Source organism: Glycine soja, chromosome 18 (genome assembly GCF_004193775.1).
Source record: "Glycine soja cultivar W05 chromosome 18, ASM419377v2, whole genome shotgun sequence".
In the NCBI taxonomy this organism is placed as follows: domain Eukaryota; kingdom Viridiplantae; phylum Streptophyta; class Magnoliopsida; order Fabales; family Fabaceae; genus Glycine; species Glycine soja.
The window spans coordinates 51,391,688-51,410,099 of NC_041019.1; the positions used below are offsets into that span (position 1 = coordinate 51,391,688).

The following is an 18,412-nucleotide window of genomic DNA, read 5'->3' on the forward strand; positions in this document are numbered from 1 at the left end:
CAGTCCACACTAATTTCTTTTTACGGAGAATGTTAGCCAGTGTTCCAAGAACAACTCCAAAGTGAGTTGCTACTTAGATCTGACGGGCACAATAATAAAAATTTGGAGTAATTTTTCTTTTTATTGGAGAACAACTTGGTAGTTCAATTTTAAAAATGAGTTACCAGCTGCAGCACCCGTTTTCTTATTGTAAAATGGGCCCTTAGCATAATATTTTATTAAATAAATGAAGAGATGTGATTTTAAAAATATATTATGGGTGTATTTGAAAATTTTTACTGAATTTTTTGATTGGAGTAAAAGATGATTAGGTTACTTATAAATAGTTTGTTTGAATGATATTAAATTTAAATTTTATGAATGAAAAAAATATGATCGAATGATTTTTTTTATTAAAGATGATTAATCAATTTTTTTAATAAAAATTAAATATCAAATAAAGTTGTTGAATATTTTATATTAATAATATGATAAAAAAATGATATGACATTATAAAATAACATGAAATATTATTAAAAATATAAAAGATAACTTTGATGGATTTAATGGCCGGACATACTTTAATCTTTAAGGAACTTAAAGTAAAGAGATTTTTATTAGAAAATGAAAAATTATATTCCTCTTAAATTATTTTTTTGGATTTAATGGCCCGACATACTTTAATGACATTCTTTAAGGAGCTTAAAGTAAAGAGATTTTTATTAGGAAATGAAAAATTACATTCCTCTTAAATTATTTTTATCTTCTTCTATAATTTTTCATTAAATAATTTTTCCTTTTAATATTTCAAGAATCTTTCTTTATTACAGCACTTAACACTCTCTTATTTTACTGCACACTATTTCCTTTTTTTTTAAAATAAATAATATTGCCTTTAATAGGTTTACAGACATTCACACATTTGGGTTGAAGAAAAGAAAGGGTGTTTACACTTGACTTGAGTGAGACGGAGAGAGAGTGTGAGTGCTTGATGTTCTCAATTAATTAAATCTCACAGAGAAAGTCTCTCTCTCTCTGTTTTTGTTGTGTTCTCTTTACTACCTCTTGAAACCAAAAGGGTCACTCTGTGCTGTGGCCTCTGTTTTCAAAGGAAACCCTTGTTCTTTTCCTTGCCTTTCTTTCCTAGCACTGTCTTCTAACTTCCAACTCATATAATTCATTTTCCCTAGTCTTCTTTGTTTTCACCCTTTCCTTGTGAAATCTGCAAAACCAGCTATTCAGTTTGGCTATCAAACCAAGCCAAAGCTCTTATATTATTTTTTATATATAAATAGGCACCAAATACACATTTATGATACACCAATTTGAAGCTTGTCCACACAAGACAAGATTATCACCAGCCCCTTTCCATTCACAAACCTGAGAGTAAGAAGCACTTGTCAGTGACCAACAAACCAACCAACCAACCATGATGCCTGCTCATGGTCTCATCATCTCTCTCATTTTTGTGTCCATTTTAGCCAATGAGGCAAGCTTGGTCCATGTGAGTCACCCCCTCCCCCCCCTCTCACACACAAAAGTTTTCATTTTTCAATTTGTTTCTTCGATCTAGCTACTTTTTTTTGTTACCCTCTGTGATGTTTCCTGTGAATTTTCTCTTGGGGAGTGATGTAAACTGAAAAAGATTGTTTTTTTTTATGATTAGGAGGCAAATGGGTCATTTCCAATGGTGCCCTTGGTGGAGGCTGGGAAGATGGAGATGATGATGGTGATGAATGAGAGCAGAAGGAAACTTGGAAGCTTCCAGATATGTGCCTTGTGCACCTGCTGTGGTGGAGCAAAAGGGATGTGCTTGCCCTCTCCTTGTTGCTATGCCATCAATTGCAACATTCCTCATAGACCTTTTGGCTTTTGCTCATTCACACCAAAGACCTGTAATTGCTTTGGATGCCATCTTTAGTCCCCTCTCCCCCTATTATAGTCTTATAATAATAATTGAAAAAAAATTGAGGGTTATTTTTAGTTAATTATGTTGCAAGTGTGAATGGGAAGTGAAGTGAAGAATATCTGCTCTTGGTTAGTCTGTTTATTAATTACTATTAGTTATTATTATTATTTGGGGATTGTTATTTCCAGGAATTATTTTTTCTTTCTGCAGTGCTTACTGGGATTTGTTAGGGGTGCCTGGAGATATAGCACATTGTCTGATTTGTCAGAATAGCAATATATGATATAATTATATGTAGTACATGGGGAATCAAGAAAACGTTGTCCCTTTATGTGGAGATACTGGGGTTCATGATAATTTTTCACTTTTTTGAATGATTATAGTAATGCAAGTGCTCAGTGAGCCTGTCGTTTGGCCTGGACCATGATTCAACTTTACAACTTATTCTCATTTTGTTATGACGACTTGTGATTTCCTTCTTTAATTATTTCATTTGTTTATTTTAACGATAAGATGTTCTTATGCAGATTGCACTATTGAGGGATTTTTTTATTGAATATTATAATGCTGATTTCTCGTATCTGCTAGTAATATTTTGCTGCTTCCACTACACCCTTTCTTCGTCCTGCAATTACCTTCACTACTCCCAACCATTTGTTTTCTTTTGGAGCATGAAGTAGCTTTCATGGTATGGTATCTCTGGCTCAGATTAGATTTACTGGTTACCTCATTAAATCAAGAGTTTAACAAGCTTACAGTGTCAGTAAAATATTAGTATGGCTTTTGAGGTAGTTATTATTAAAGTCCATGAACTTATTACGGTTTGTGATTGGATGACAATATAAAATTTTCTTACACTCTTGGACTTAGTAATTCTCAAATTAAAACCTCCTATGTTGGTAGTAGTCATAAAAGCTTATTCCTCAGTGTATGTATCATTAATTCTTAAATTAAAACCTCTTATCTTGGTAGTAGTCATAAAAGCTTATTCCTGGTCTGTGAATTTGTATGTTTACTATACTAGTTGGATGTAACATGAAAATTTACAGCCAAACTTGTAGGCAAAGTAAAAAAGGTGGCTTATGGATCATAAAACATATGAAGATGCCTGCCAATTAGGGTGGTCCCAGAATGGTAAACGGGGCACCCTTAGAGGGAGACAACAGGGGGCAGATGGGTTAGCTTTTCACTCACCTTAGATAGAGGGCACTGAGGAGTGCTAATTTTGGTGAAAAGCTCATGTGTTGATGGGTCTTAATTGTTGGTGGTGAAGATGGATGTGATGATATTAATGCATATTGGTGTACCCAACCCTATGTATTATAATAAGGTGGGTGGTGGTTGGGTTGGAGTAGGGCAATTAAGCCTTTGCCACAAAACCTACTTCTGCATATTTGTAAGTTGTTGGTTCACTGCTCTGACTAGTCCCATGCATTAACACTATGAGACTTGGTCTTTGTTAAGTTGTTGCTGCATTTGTAGGATTTCTGGTATAATACTAATACCAGCAATTCTATAATGTTTATAAAGCATGGATATTAATTATTATTGTTGGTAAATTATGAGTATGGCTGCAGTAGGTTTTGTTGGAGTTGCATCTGAGTCTTGTGAACATTGGTTGGGAATCTTTCTGACCTCAGCTGGGCTAAACCCATGTGCTGTTGAAAGCATATTTTAAGGATCAAATAGGATGGGGTGTGGCCGAATCATAATTTCTCAATCTTTTTTTTGAAAATTATGAGCCAGCTTAACAAAGGAGTCTAATTCAACTGGTTGAGCAGTGTACGTGAAGTGTACTTGAGTTATTGTAAATTCCTTGATACTTGTTTTTGATTCTTATGGATAAAAAAAATGAGCCAGCTTGGTGGTTCCATCTATGTTGATTGGTGAGTCAATGAGTATTATAGTTACACTCTGCAGCACGTGACCAAGCAAAATATGTTCTTTGCCATATTGGTATTTCTATTTTTGCTTCAATTACGCTTTCTTTAGCTTGTGGAAAGTTCAAAAACACGTAACTGCTTGATAGTTTACTGCTATATCTTCAATGCTGCATAAAAGCTTTATATATTTGATTTGAATTAAAGGACCTGATCCCTGTTAGTGCTTTTCTAGACTTGAAAGGTTTATCATTTTCGCATTTTGTTTTTAAGCATAATTTGCACTACTGCCGTTTCTTGATTGAATAATTTTTTTTTTTTAAAAAAACTACTACTAAATGGGTTGGTTACTTTAATTTGATAAATTATATAATGCACAAAATGCATATATCAGCTGCTGTTGTAACTTGTAATCTTGTCCGTTGAGTCCAAAATATTTCACTAGAAGGAAGTGGTAGAGACACTATAGCTCAGCACAACCAAGCTAGAGTGATTCTTATAGGTTTCTACACGAGCCACTAAATTAGGCAAAAAATTGAGATTTGTGATTGAAATTAATTCTTGAAATTTAATCCTGAGGTTTAGAAACTGTTTGGAATTGGAATAGAAGTTAAGGTTTAATTTCATGTAATTATAATTAAAATTAATCCTTTTCAATTCCTAACTCTTACCTAAAGTTGGGTATATGAAAAGCGTATTAAATCGTATAAGTAGTAAAATGAAAAAATTAAGTATAGTTTCCTTAGAGATTTGCGTAATGTTAGTAATTTCACGTTAATATCAACTTAAGCTAATGAATATCATAAGAAAGTTATAAAAACACTAACTTTGGTGGTTGATTTTGTGAAGATTAAAACGGAACAAGTTCATAAACAAGGTTAAAATGATCTTTTTGTGGTTTTATAATAAAAATAAAGCTGAAAATAGAAGATTAAACAATAAATGCCTTCTAAGCTCTAATCCATTAGATGAAAAGATATTGTCGAGATTAGACTTCACTAAATTTAGCATTTCTCTTTAGTCAATAAATGTCTTCTTAGCTCTAATCTCTTAGATGAAAAGGGTCTTGGTTCCTTTATTAGGTCTTGATCCCCTCAATAAGAAAAGAATTAGCTTTAAGCTTAATGACATAAGATAATCAATGAAGTAAGTTTCATTTCTAAACATCAAGTTCATTGAGTATTTTGTTTCAACTCTAGACAATGAAGACATTTTCCAACAACAATCATGTCATGGTTGACCATTTCACAACAACCATTGAACACAAACAACTTTATATATATATATATATATTCCAAGAGATACAAGAGAGTTTGAGTAAGGTTACATTTAACCTCAACAATGGAGGAACTTAGCAACTCATAGCCATGAGTAGCTCCAAAATACATGAAAGGATGGAAGAGAAATGGAGAAGAGGACCCAAGGGAAGAACTTCTCTCCAAAAGAATAGTGAGAACTTCATGCCTCTAGACAAAAGAAAAATGAAGAGACATCCTTTATTAGACAGACATCCACTTTAAATACATAAGAAAACTTTTCATTTTTGGCAACAATTTTTGCTTAGCCATAAAATTTGGCTTAGCCAGAGTACATAAATCTCAAATGAACACAACATAACTCTTGCTCAGCCACCAGTTCTTGCTTAGTTAGACTTGAATCTTTTGCTTTCTATATGAATTTTAGCTTAACCTGAAATTCTGGCTTAACAATTGTCTTTAGCACATTTTCCTTGCACACTTCAAGCTTTTGCTCCAAATTTGCTTTTCAACTTCAACCTCCATTTCTACAAAAAGGGATTGAATTAGAAAAATTAAGATAACTACAAAATAAGAGAACTAACTAAAAAGATAAAAATTTTATAAAAATAGATTGAATTGAGTTTAACAAGAGTGCAAATAAGAAGAAAAGTGAGAAAATTGTCTCTAAATTCATTCATAAATTAAGTATCTTAGGCAATTATTAATTACTTATGAAGAATAAAAGTAGTGGAAAAAATTGTGTTATTTGAATGAATAGAAATAGGAATGAAAGTAGATTTTTTTTTGGATGAAGGAAAAAGAGAATAGGAATAAATAAATTATATGAAAAATATTTTTATATTAATTAAAAATTTAATTCTTTACTTCACTAATATAATTATTTATTATTTTAAAAAATTTTATGTTGTAAATTTTTTTTAAGAAATTGGAAAAAATGAAAGAGTGATCATTTCCCCATTTCATACCAATTTGGGGGAGAGAACAGTTTTTGATGTCCTTAGAAAAAATAAAAAAGTACTTTTTGTAGGATTCACAAAATAAACTTTCTTTTTATTTATTTTCTCAATCAAACAGTAAAAATTAAATACTCTTACTTATCTCTCTCTTTCCTATTTTCTTCTACTCCTATTCTGTCCAAACAAATAAAGGGTATGTCTTTCTGATACATAAATAAAGGGTAAGTTTGTTGGTTGACATGTTATGCAAGTCAAGGTTATTAAAAATATGGGTCGGTTAAAACGTTGGGTTTTTGGGTTGGGTCATTTAAATTAGAGGTTAATTGTGGGAAAATGACTAAATTAAGGGGCCAGTTCTTTTTTTTAAAAAAATGTTATTTTAGTTCATTTTAATATTTTAATATTTATTATATTCCCCTAACTTTAAAAAAAAATATTAATATATTTATTAATCAATTGGGCTAGCTCGCTAACCTGTGAGCGAAACTGGGTTACTAATTTGGGAGTAACTATTAACACTATCAAATTTGCTATTTATATTACCCACGCATTCTTTAATTTTTTTTCTTTCAAAAATGTCCTTTTCACATAAACATGATTCGTGATTAATTACTTAATTCAATATGGTTGGTCTTTTGTTTTGGTAATTCATCATGGACTGAGTTTATACTGTCAAATTGGTCCATATGCCCATGGCCAATCTTACTTCTACAATTTGAAACATAATTCATAATCTTTTGTTTTTTTTATATTAGAGATTACGGGTGTTCTCTAACCCATTCGATTAAAGATTAAGATTAATTACACTTGTGGTACATGATTGTTGTTAGCCCAAAAAGAATTTGCACTATGAAGAAATTGAATATAGGTTTTCCAACTAAATAGATTATTTCTCTCATGTAAATACAACGGGACCTTACATCATTACGCTAAATCTAAACCTAATCATCAATTATTATCGCCATCACTGTATCTCTACCATTACCATTATTTTCACCTCTTGCGTATCATTTTCTTACTCAAGTATAACATGATTTCATCTATGATTACTTTTGGTTAGTAATCTCAAATTAAAATTAGAATTCAACATGGAAGGTAATTTCACTTTTTTTTGTACAAGTCAAACATGTAAATCATCAAGTTGAAGTAATTTGAATTCTGACAATTGGAATTAGAATTAAAAGGTTTAAACTACAATATTGATTTCATGTACCACACGAATCTTAAATGTTTCCCTTGCCATGTATTATTGATTGTATGCCATGTTATGTGTTTTTAGTCTTAATTGTGAATAAATGAAATAATGACCATTCACGGACTTTGATTCAATAATTTGATACCAGAGAATTGTAGCCGAGACTTTAGGAGGGATTGATAGTTGACCTTAGTGTGAAAGAAACATTTGCAGTAAGAATTTCCACTACATAGCAGAGCCTTGTTGACGATGAGCATGGAATTCACATCACATCTATGGAAAAAAATGAAAAAAGATTTTGCTATTAGATTTTCTCATTTATCATTTTTAAAAATTTATTTCTCGGAGCCAATCAAATGTATCTTTTTTGGAAAAAAAATCTTGATCAAGATAGAATTATCAGATAATAAACGTGAGGATCTCTTCTTCCAGACAGAAAATATTTATTTGCTTTAACGGATTTTTTATTAGTAGGTCATGGTCAACATTTGTTTAATAATTAAACAATAATAAATTTAATAAGAACTTCAAAACAAATAATTAATTAAACTATTTTTACAAACACAACGAATATAAAATATGAAGTAAGGGTAATAGAAATTTGCATAAGGTGGAGAAAATTTCGTATTTTTAGCAAAGGACAGAATAAACAATTCCATTTGGAAACTATTAAAAAATGAAAGGTTAAACAAAAATGCACCAAACTCAATTGAGAAGAATTTTTTCCCCATGAAGTCATGCTTGCCCTTGAGATGCTAAAAAAACTCCTCTAGGCTTTTTTAACTACTCCCTCCATGATCAACATTTGTTTTATCTGCCAATTGAATTTGCTTCTCCTTACATATTTGTGTATTTTCATAAAATCTATACATAATTTTGACTATCAGTATTTGTTATTGAAATGGATCGACCCAACAATCATCCTCCTCAACTGCCTTCTGCCATCGTTTTCTAAAAACTTGTAATTCACGGTAAGACAGTCTCCTCACCTGAACCATATACAAAATAATATTAGTAAGTAGTAACAAGTTAATTACAAAATTATTTAGATAAGGCTTAGCTGTACATTTTATCACTCATTTTTTATGTTTTTGCAAATTTTGTCATTTAATTTTAAAATTTTTGACACTATGTCTCCTATATTATAATTAAACATTTTTTGTTTTTAAAAATTGGATGGCAAAATTTGCAACTAATTAAGAAATAACATAAAAATTTCCTCATAAAAAAAATGCTATATACATAAAAGAGTTCACTATCATCTGATAATTAGAAATTTAATTATGGAGGTAAACAAATGATCATTTGAGCTAACTGTCAAAAGGCAGATAATGACATTAGAGAGGGTGATTGTCATTGAAGGTGACTAGTGCCTAAATCAAGGTTTTCAATTCAATAAAACCAAACATGTCATTTTCCATATCTTCAGATATTTGCATTGGGGTAATGTGCATGCATAACACTAGAATTAAAAAATGTTTTTATTTCCTATCAAACAACCAAGCATAAGTCCATCCAAAAAGAATTATTCACAAAAATGGATTCTGAACCTAACTGGATGAGTGATTTTGGAGCAGAAAAATGCATTGTGATTTTAACATTAGTAAACGTAAGCATGTGCCAATGGTTTGGGCTAAAAAATTGTGACAAGACAGACTTACATCAACTCTATGATCCTTTGTCCGAGATGTAACCTGCAAAGTCAGATAAATTTCAGTAGAATTAGAGGCACAATTGTTCCATATAAAAAGCATACCACAAATCATAATCATTGCAAACTATAGGAGTACAAGCATTTGCACAATGCAAAACTCTGCAATAGAGATGCCATATTTCTTACCTCATTCACATCTAAGCCTCCAAGAGTAGGATGACCGTAGTGGACTATGTATTCAGCATCCACAACACCAACATTTTTTGTTCGATCACCCTAGTAACCATAAATAAGATCATATTAAACTAGAAAGTATAAATAATAATAAGAAGAAAACAAGAGAATGCCACCAGGGGAATATTCAACAAGTAGAATTGGAATAACTCATCAAACTGAACCAAAAATTAAGGAGCTTTTAACATGCCTGAGCACAGTAGCCTAGCTGCATATCTAGACCCCATGCATGGATCAAGTCATTCTGTAAAATAAAGTAAACCACAAATGATGAATAAATAAAGTAATCTAATAGTAATGCTTCAGCAGTAACATTCAAATGAGAGAATGGTGCACCTGGATCATATACCAAACGCAACGCCAAGCAGCTCTTGAGAAAACAGGAGCCATCATTTCAACCCACCTGAAACAATTGGTGAAGCTTTCTTAAACTATAGTAGTATAAAGGGAATCCACATTAAATTAGAATTTACAAAAACAATTTACCCTGTGCAAGGAGGAGCAGTGCTACTTTCATCACAACGTTTGCCACTACCACCAGTTTTGTAAATCCTTCTGCTCGAACACAATGACCAAAAGCATACTCAATATTGACACAAATATCTGCTTCAAAACTAATTTAATAATTTAATATGATTTATCAATTGAAGTTCATTAGCGAAGGTTGAGGAAATTTGAACTCATGGCCTCCATTTAGATTATGTGAGTACCTGTTCTTTTTACAAGCAAAATCAATTTCTTACACCGTGACACGCATTCTAATTAATGTAAAACTATAGATGAAATTAAAGCGAATTTTATCAAAATCAATTCCACCAAAATTCAAATCAAAGAGAGGCACTAAGTAACTAAACTATTAACTGCCTTTATAACAAAAAAACAAAACGAAGAAGTACATGTTGCAGAGTGCATAGTGTTGATGGTAACCCATGGTCTAACTAATGAGATAATGGGAACCAGCTATCCTTCATAAAGGTGAAACTATCTGTGTTCTTTAGTTAACTGTAGTTACTGTGATGAGACAAAAAAAATTATGTTTCTTATAATACAAACAAAATCATTGTCGAGAACAGAAAAAAGGATAAACAGTAGAACCTGTGCACATTCGACCTCCTCCCACGTGCAGTAATCTGATGATGTACCTCTGATTTGTTACTATCAAGTGCTGGTTGTGATATTTCCAGTCCTTCACTTTTTATAATAGAAACATACCTAAAATCATTCAAGTATAAAATATCAGCCACTAGTCCTAAAGATGTTGTACTAATGTATGAACTTTTTCAATTATTTAGAAGTTATAACTGCTAGTTTTGAACTACTTAATTCGCTATAATCAAATTTAGTGTGTACTTGCTTCATTTATATGCTTACAGAATAAATTGAACATACCTATCCGGGTGGAAGTGTTCAACTCCAAGATCCTCATCCCATAGGAAAATATAACCATATTCTGCAACTATGTCAGGGTGTAAGAAACGCTTTGCAAACCACCTAGTCAAGAATAATGTGTCCAAGAATACAGGATTTTAGGATAACTTAATTATTTTTTTATATATTATTGATGGTAATGAAATGTGAGGTCCCCTACCATTTACTTTGATTGGCTACAGCCACATGAATGACATGATTATTCCATTCAAAGTCATTCCATTCGTCAACAATACCATCGTAGTGGAAGAGCATTACAACGAAATTGCTTGATAGAAACTGCAAGTTGGGGTTGAAAGAGTCATCACTTATCACTTATCAAACTAGAACATTGGTAATGAACAATTTATACAGAGCACCCCTTGAAATTACCTTTTTGACCAATTTGTTCACAAGATCTTTCTGCTTTATCCCAACTGCCATTGCAAACAAATTGGTTGATGCATTTTCCTTATTCTGTTCAAATGTGTCCAAGTCAAAACATAACCACAAGAGGAAAGAAAAATAACTAGGAGAAGAATAGCATAAAAGAGAATGCAAACTGAGGCTGAACTCAATTGAAGAGACTACTTAGCCTATGTCAATAACTTTACACTAAAATATCTATATAGAGTGTAGAAATTGTAGAGGTTAATGGTAGGCTTAGGCTCACAAAATCAGAATATGTAAGCAATTGCAAATTTTCTCCTGATAAAACATGAATGACTGAAACTCACCTCTATTGTCTTAGTCATAGGAAGATCCCACAAATGCCGCATTTCCAAATCAGAAGTGTTGGAGATTATGCCTTCAGGTAATGCATGACTTCCACCAGTCCTGCACTGGTTCTACTAAGCAAAATAAGCAAATATAAGCATCAAAGATGAACATCCCAAACAGTAGACTATCAATGACTCAAATACTTTCTAATTTACATGCTGAGAAAGAGAATGAACCTTGCAATTGTCATTTTTCAATTTCTTGATGTTCATTTTCCACCTTAATAGTTTCTGCAGTACAAAACCAAAACTATCATACTTCATGTTCAAATTTTGGAGGAATCTGAATCCCTATTTAATCAAAGTCAAAGTCAAATTCAATTTGGTATTTGATCAACAAGCATCCATCCCCAAAGCATCCATGGAATGAAACCAAATTTACATTTATGGTGAAAAAAAGTCAACCAGGTCAACCAAATTCAACTGGCAGATGAAATAGTAATTTTGAAACAACACTGCATGAAAACTATTTCACTGTTTAATCCTAAGGTAAGGATTTATTTATATACCTCGTTGTAGCGTTGTGCAAAGAATAAAGTCGAGAAAAGCAAGACAACACAAAGTAAAGAAACCGCTGGAACGATTCCACAGAAGCATGATCTCTTACTCTTTGAATCAGAATCCAAATTGTCCTGGTACTAGATAAGAGGGAAAAAAGGTTAGATGAAAAAGTAATAATAAATTAAAAACTATGATAACATTTTAATATTTCAACCTCTACAACCCTGCATTGTAAGGGCCACATACACAATTCATAGTTCTGCTAAACAAATTAAAAAGAAGAAGAAGAACAACTTGGAGACGACTATACCAAAACAAAACAAATGAAACAGTACCAGAGAAAAAACAGCAAAGATAAACATCAAACAACACGAATGCAAACAAAAATTGATTCTATTCCAATAATAATAATATATGAATGAAGGAAAAAGTAGCCTACACGACTATGTGTCTTCATTTTCTTCATTCAGAAGCAGAGCAAAGCACAGCCTTCAGTTTTGTTTTGTGTATAATCTGTTGACCAAAAACAATGAAAAATCGAAATCAAATCCAAGTAAAACAAGTTTATCAGTGGCAGAGACGATCATGATCATAATCATGATCAATTAATCATAAGGATAAGTTACCTTTTGTTTAGTGGATAATGATATAGTTAGTTGATAAGAAAGAGATAAAGAAAGATAAGAAACACGAAATGGGTTTGCTTTGCACGATGATCTTGTATGGTGTGGGTGTTATTTTGAAAAATTAAGGTTGTTGTTGTGACTTTTAATGTAACACAATTTTATTTTTTTTTCTGACGCGCCAAAGTAAAATGTTTTTGTCATAGTTTTCTTCTTTTCTGCGAATCCAATGGAATCTGTTTCTTCATTGTGTGTTAGCGTAGACCACCGTAACTGGCGATTGCATCACTGGCATGTATGATGTGATGTGGCGTAATAACATAACATTAACACATGTGATTAATTTCCCTTGAACCTTACAAAAAGGCAAATATTTTTGGAATTTTTTAGGTTATGATTATGAAATATTTCTCCTAAAAAAATCATCCATGATTGGTTAATTGACTTGGTTTTCTTTTCGTGTAATATACTTTTGATTGACTAAATGATTGATTAGTTGACTTGGTTTTCTTTTCGTGTAATATACTTTTGATTGACTAATATAACTTGAAAAAAAATTAGAGAAATAGAGAGAGATGTAATAAAAAAAAAGAGAAAAAGAGAGAGAGAGGTTCATTATTATTATCCATAATTTTTTATATGGATTGGAGTATTATGATTTTGATTTGAACATTATTTGGTTTAATTATGATTTAATCGTACTTCAACTATAAATTAATTAATTGGTTAAACTAATCACATCATTACTCAAAAGTTTTATTGGTTCAATCCATATCAAAATTTTAAAACTATAGTTGCAAGGGAAATGCATGTGAGAGGTCTAAAATCAACCCCTAATCCTTTATTATCAACCCCCTTTATACTAAAAGGTTAACTAATATTTATTCTATGGAATTTTATCATAATAAAACTTATGTTATAATTTATAACTTTGGCAATAATTTTTTTGTCAATAATGAAAATCCATCCCTATATTATAATGTGAATATATAAAATTTTTAAGTTTGAATCCTCATTCAATAAAAAAAAAGTTTGAATCCTCATTTATTCCATCTGTTTTTTTTTGGCATTTATTATGCATAATTATTTTCTACACGATTTAATCATTAATAGTATAATAAATCAAATAAGCAATCAACATTAACAAAAAAAAAAATCAATTCAATATGCATGATAAACAAATTGAAGTAGATGGCAATATTTTCTTATCGTCTTTGTTATACAAAATGATTACAGTATAAGCAATTAAAAAAAGAAAATAAAATTTGATTAATTAAACACATAAATGTATATAATAAATATATAGTTAATGTAATTAATACAGTAAATAAGTATTTTTTCTCGATTTTGGTAAAACTTAAACGCGAATAAATAATGCCCAAATTCAACATACCTGTTTTTTACCAATAGCTAAAAATAACCTTGTATTAAATGATCATACACAACTCATTCATGTGATCCATAAAAAAACGTTATATTATAATTTAAGTTGTTAATTATAAATTCAAAATAATTTATATCATTCAAATAATTCAAATATTTTAAATTTAAATTATATTCTTATTGAATTTGGCAGAATCTTCTGCCTGTGTATTCTCATGTGAGCTCCTCCTAAGCAAAGACACTTTGATGCTAGTAATAACCAATATCTAAAATAAATTAGAGTAAAGTTGGCTTATTGAAATCTTGATATCCTCTTTTATAGAGGCGAAATTAGATCTATAATATCAATTTTTACTGTAAGATAGCATAATTAGAAAAATATATAATTTTATATTATCTTTTCTCTCATGTGATAAATCTTTTTTGAATTTAAGGATTATCTTTATTATAAAAGATATAATTTTGATCCTATCTTAATTATTCTTGATATTGATATCCTCTTTTATAAAGGTGAAATTAAATCTATAATATCAATTTTTACGGTAAGATAACATAATTAAAAAAATATATAATTTTATATTATCTTTCCTCTCATGTGATAAATCCTTTTTGGATTTAGAGGTTATCTTTATTATAAAAAAAGATATAATTTTGATACTATCTTAATTATTCTTACAAGATTATCTGGATATCGAGTAATTTAGCCTACTGACCACCAAATACAAAGATTTGTTGAGTTCCAATAGTAAAAATGTCGTTACTACAATTGCAGGAAAAAAATATTGTGCAGTAGAATTATTCTCGAAACAACTTGGTAATGTGTGTGTGTGTATATATATATATATATATATATATGAGAAGAGGGTGACTACAAATCCAAGAAGGTATGAAAAACTTTACTTACCTCAGCTTGAGGAGACAAATTGAACTCAAACCTGTGACCAATTTGGTTAGAAGTTTTTTTAACTGGAAGGTGAGTCAATTAAAAATAAATAAATATCTTTTTCTTATTAATTACTTTTCATTTTTTTGGTTTTTTTATAACTTGTTTTTTTTATATATATATATAACCATTTTTGGTTGCTTTGTCAATTACTCTTTTAAGAATTAAAATAATATATGAATGCACGTCATAATAAATTTCGTTTAATTTTCTCCTTTAGTGTTTCCGTTCAGAAGAGCAGCAATCCTATTCATTAATTCTTCATGATAGAATGGCACAATTATTATGAAAATGTTTAAATATTTTTTTAGTCCAGTTTAATGATTTCTTACTTTTTATCTTTACAAAATTAATAATTGATTTTAGTTCTTATAAATTATCTTTTTTTTATTTTTAAATGTTTTAGATGATCCTTTAAATAGTAAAAAAAAAGTGTTCTATGTAATATTTTAAGAAATAAATAAATAAATATAATTTGTATGGACTAAAATAAAAAAATTATAAGAATGAAAAGTAAAAACTACTAAATTATAAAAACTAAAAATATATTTAAACGTTATGAAAATTGTAAAAAGAATACTCAAATTCATCCTACAGAAACTGATACCCCGAAATTGTTGTTATTGCTAAGATAGTTAGCGCATGAAAGAAGTACCAAAGCAAGTTTTTCTTAGTTTTTCCTTTTCTTTTCCTTTCACTCCGAGTTGCTTTCAGAAATTTTTTTAAAAAAAACGATAACAAATTTCTGTAAAGTCAATACCATGATTAAAAAAAGAAGGAAAAACGCATTAGCTCAAGCTATGTTATTTATTTACTATAATAATAAAGTCACATTGAATGATTCATCAAATAGTCATAAAACTATAAGCTGGCTCACGTTGTCTTCGTCCATGTGAATAATAATTTACAATACTTTATAGTGTCTAATTTATTTTCTTCAACCATCAATATGGGTTATGGATACAGACGTGCGAAGTTATGAATAGGATGCGTGTGTGTAATGTGTATATATTTTCTTGACATGACTCTCATGTACCCTAAATTAAACAAGAAAATGTTCACAGTCATAGCAATCCCCTTTTATTTATTTATTTTGTTGGGTTGGGTCAAAATGTTCACAGTCTAGCAGAGATGCTTATCATGGCCCAACTATGGAGAAATTAGTGCACCTAGTTTTATTTGTTAGACCAGCTAACACATGTATCCCGCAAGTGCAATGTATGGGACAAATGATGTGTAGGGAAGTAATATATTTTATTATTTTTAAAAAATAAATTTAAACGTTGAATAGAATAATAAGAGATAAATTAATATTTTTTTAAATTAGTTTAAATTTTTTTGAATTTTATTGATCAAACAACTTCCAACTTATTATATTTAGGTCAATTTCCAAAACTCAGAAATATCATAATATTTTAATGATTTTCAAGGTTACAATATATTCAATAATTGTTTAGCTCCTAAATTTTTAGATAAACAAATAAAAATCACTATTGAAGCATAATGCAAAAGTTGTAGCCTAAAATCTATAGCCGACAAAAATGCAAGAAGAAAAAGACAAAACTCATAGGTTGACCTCTTATATTTTAAGATCCCCAAATATTAAGCATTTCATCAACAATCTTATTTCTTTGTATCTCTCTTTCTATCATATTTCATCATTTATTATATCAATATTTTTCTTTATTTTTCCTCTATCTCTATCTCTCTCAAGATGTCAATTGATTTTGAGTGTTTAAAGACTTTTTTTCAAGCTCATAAGTCCAAAACTTTATTTGGTTATGATGATAGCTAGAAAGCTTCACAATCAATGAGAGAAGAGAGAATGAAGAAAAAAGGGTAAAAATAAATGAGGTATGTATTAACTTTGGTTTCGTTTTATTAGAATAAGGTAGAAGAAACAATAATCAAAACATCGGTGCATCACTAACACCTATCTTGTTTCTATTTTTAAAATATAAAAAAATAACATAATATAGAGTTAAATTAAATTTTAAAGTTTTTTTTTAAATTATGATAAAATTAAATATTTTAGAGAAAAGATAATATAATATTGAAATAGATCAATTGAGTTTGGATAATATATTTTAAATTTAATTCAATAAATAATTTTTTGAAGAATGATTATTTATATAAATTTAAATTAATTAATAAAAATTCAAATTTTTATATTAATATTCATTATAATATATATATATATATATATATATATATATATATATATATATATATATATATATATATACAATATTTTCTATAAACCATTTTTTAAAAATATTTATTAATGTAATAAAGTTTTAAATGTGTGCTTCTCACTGAGTCCAAAGAATTAAACTTATAAAAATATCTCAGGATCATTGGAAAGCCAAAAATCCTAATTATGATGGTTATAAAAAAAAGATACATTAAACACAATGAAATAATTGCTCTACGAGTGAAAATCACCCTCTCAAAGGTGTGGACTATATGTATAGACAAATTTGTCCCAAAAGATATGAAGGATAAAAAAAAGGTGTTTACAACATGCCTAATGTAATATAAAAAATTTCTTCAATAGTATGAAGACTTTATTATCAACTCTTTAATGAGTGAAATTCTAAAGAACAAACCTCTTTTTATTTTTCATTTGAACTTTTCTAGTTTGTGTCTAGTATCATTTGCTCTCAGACATATGTTTTTATTTAATGTTAAATAAATATGTATTTGAACTTTTTCAAAAAAGAAATATTTGAATTAAAATAATTTCATATTTCTTTATATTAAGAAACTTCCTATTAATTATAGTAACTAATCACATGATTTGATCCTGATATGTAGTAATAAAATATTATTCTTATTTTGTTGACAACTTCCATATTTATAAAAAAATATACTTTTATTTATATTAATCATATTTTTGGTGCTAGCAAAGAATATAATAATATTCCACTAAAATATTTATTTGATTAAATTAAATTCTATAATTTAATTATGAAATAAATTATTTTCTTATGCAAAGATTGAAACACTCGTTTGTGTGTGATTTTGTAGGTTTAATACTAAATCGATAAAAAATTAATCACAATTAATTTATTAATTAAGATGGATTTCTAACAATACTTCTTAATGTTCATATAACATCAAGTAACATTATTTACCTTCAAGAATAAATAAAAGAATGATGTAATATTTTCTTCCATCATTTACGATTCAAAATTAACTTTAGATTATAGTATTACTATCAAACTCTAATAAGTTAACCAAGATCTTAATGAATGACATATGAAACTCTTTTGAATTGTATTACTATCAAGGTTAGCATGTATAGTATTACTATCAAACTCTAATGAATGACATATGAAACTTTTTTCTTCTTTCATTAAATTGTCCTAACTAAGGTCTTAATTCTATCATAAAGCTCAAAATCATTACCAAGAGTTAATGAATTTCTTTTTGATTAATCATTAATTCTACAAGTATTAAATAAATAACTTGTTAATTACTATGATAATCTCATGTTAGAGGAAACTATTATATATATATATATATATATATATATATATATATATATTTTTTTTTTTTTTTGACAATTTCCTATTTATAGTTTAAGGTAATGTTAACCATTACGAATTCTCAATTGAGTCATTTCAAAGATGACATCCTCATGTGCATCATCTATAGATACAATTTAATAAACGAAATCTATTAATCTTTATCCAAAAAAACTATCA

At 29.1% G+C, this 18,412-nt stretch overlaps 2 protein-coding genes across 2 annotated transcripts; one reads left to right on the forward strand and one right to left on the reverse strand.

Annotated features, from left to right (window-relative positions):
• The first annotated feature begins 911 nt into the window (after positions 1 to 911).
• LOC114394767 lies at positions 912 to 2,346 on the forward strand. Its single transcript, XM_028356438.1, has 2 exons — positions 912 to 1,483; positions 1,646 to 2,346. The coding sequence occupies exons 1-2, from the start codon at positions 1,409 to 1,411 to the stop codon at positions 1,898 to 1,900; spliced, it is 330 nt and encodes a 109-aa protein (XP_028212239.1). The 5' UTR covers positions 912 to 1,408; the 3' UTR covers positions 1,901 to 2,346.
• A 5,417-nt stretch (positions 2,347 to 7,763) lies between these two features.
• Positions 7,764 to 12,608, reverse strand: LOC114395398. The gene is made up of 15 exons (XM_028357173.1): positions 12,380 to 12,608; positions 12,193 to 12,266; positions 11,762 to 11,890; positions 11,430 to 11,483; positions 11,211 to 11,321; positions 10,867 to 10,950; positions 10,655 to 10,773; positions 10,456 to 10,557; positions 10,162 to 10,278; positions 9,553 to 9,621; positions 9,403 to 9,469; positions 9,257 to 9,310; positions 9,019 to 9,108; positions 8,840 to 8,872; positions 7,764 to 8,167 (listed from the first exon to the last, which is right to left on the reverse strand). The coding sequence occupies exons 2-15, from the start codon at positions 12,217 to 12,219 to the stop codon at positions 8,072 to 8,074; spliced, it is 1,152 nt and encodes a 383-aa protein (XP_028212974.1). The 5' UTR covers positions 12,220 to 12,266; positions 12,380 to 12,608; the 3' UTR covers positions 7,764 to 8,071.
• Between the last annotated feature and the right edge of the window lie 5,804 nt (positions 12,609 to 18,412).

Excerpts from the sequence above, each read along its gene's own strand:
- LOC114394767 (XM_028356438.1), top strand. The coding sequence starts at position 1,409 with ATGATGCCTGCTCATGGTCTCATCATCTCTCTCATTTTTGTGTCCATT. Across the intron at positions 1,484-1,645 it reads ATGAGGCAAGCTTGGTCCAT|GAGGCAAATGGGTCATTTCC; the intron begins GTGAGTCACCCC and ends TTTTATGATTAG.
- LOC114395398 (XM_028357173.1), bottom strand. The coding sequence starts at position 12,219 with ATGAAGAAAATGAAGACACATAGTCGT. Across the intron at positions 10,558-10,654 it reads GTAGCCAATCAAAGTAAATG|GTGGTTTGCAAAGCGTTTCT; the intron begins GTAGGGGACCTC and ends ATTCTTGACTAG. Across the intron at positions 8,168-8,839 it reads CAAAGGATCATAGAGTTGAT|GTGAGGAGACTGTCTTACCG; the intron begins GTAAGTCTGTCT and ends TATATGGTTCAG.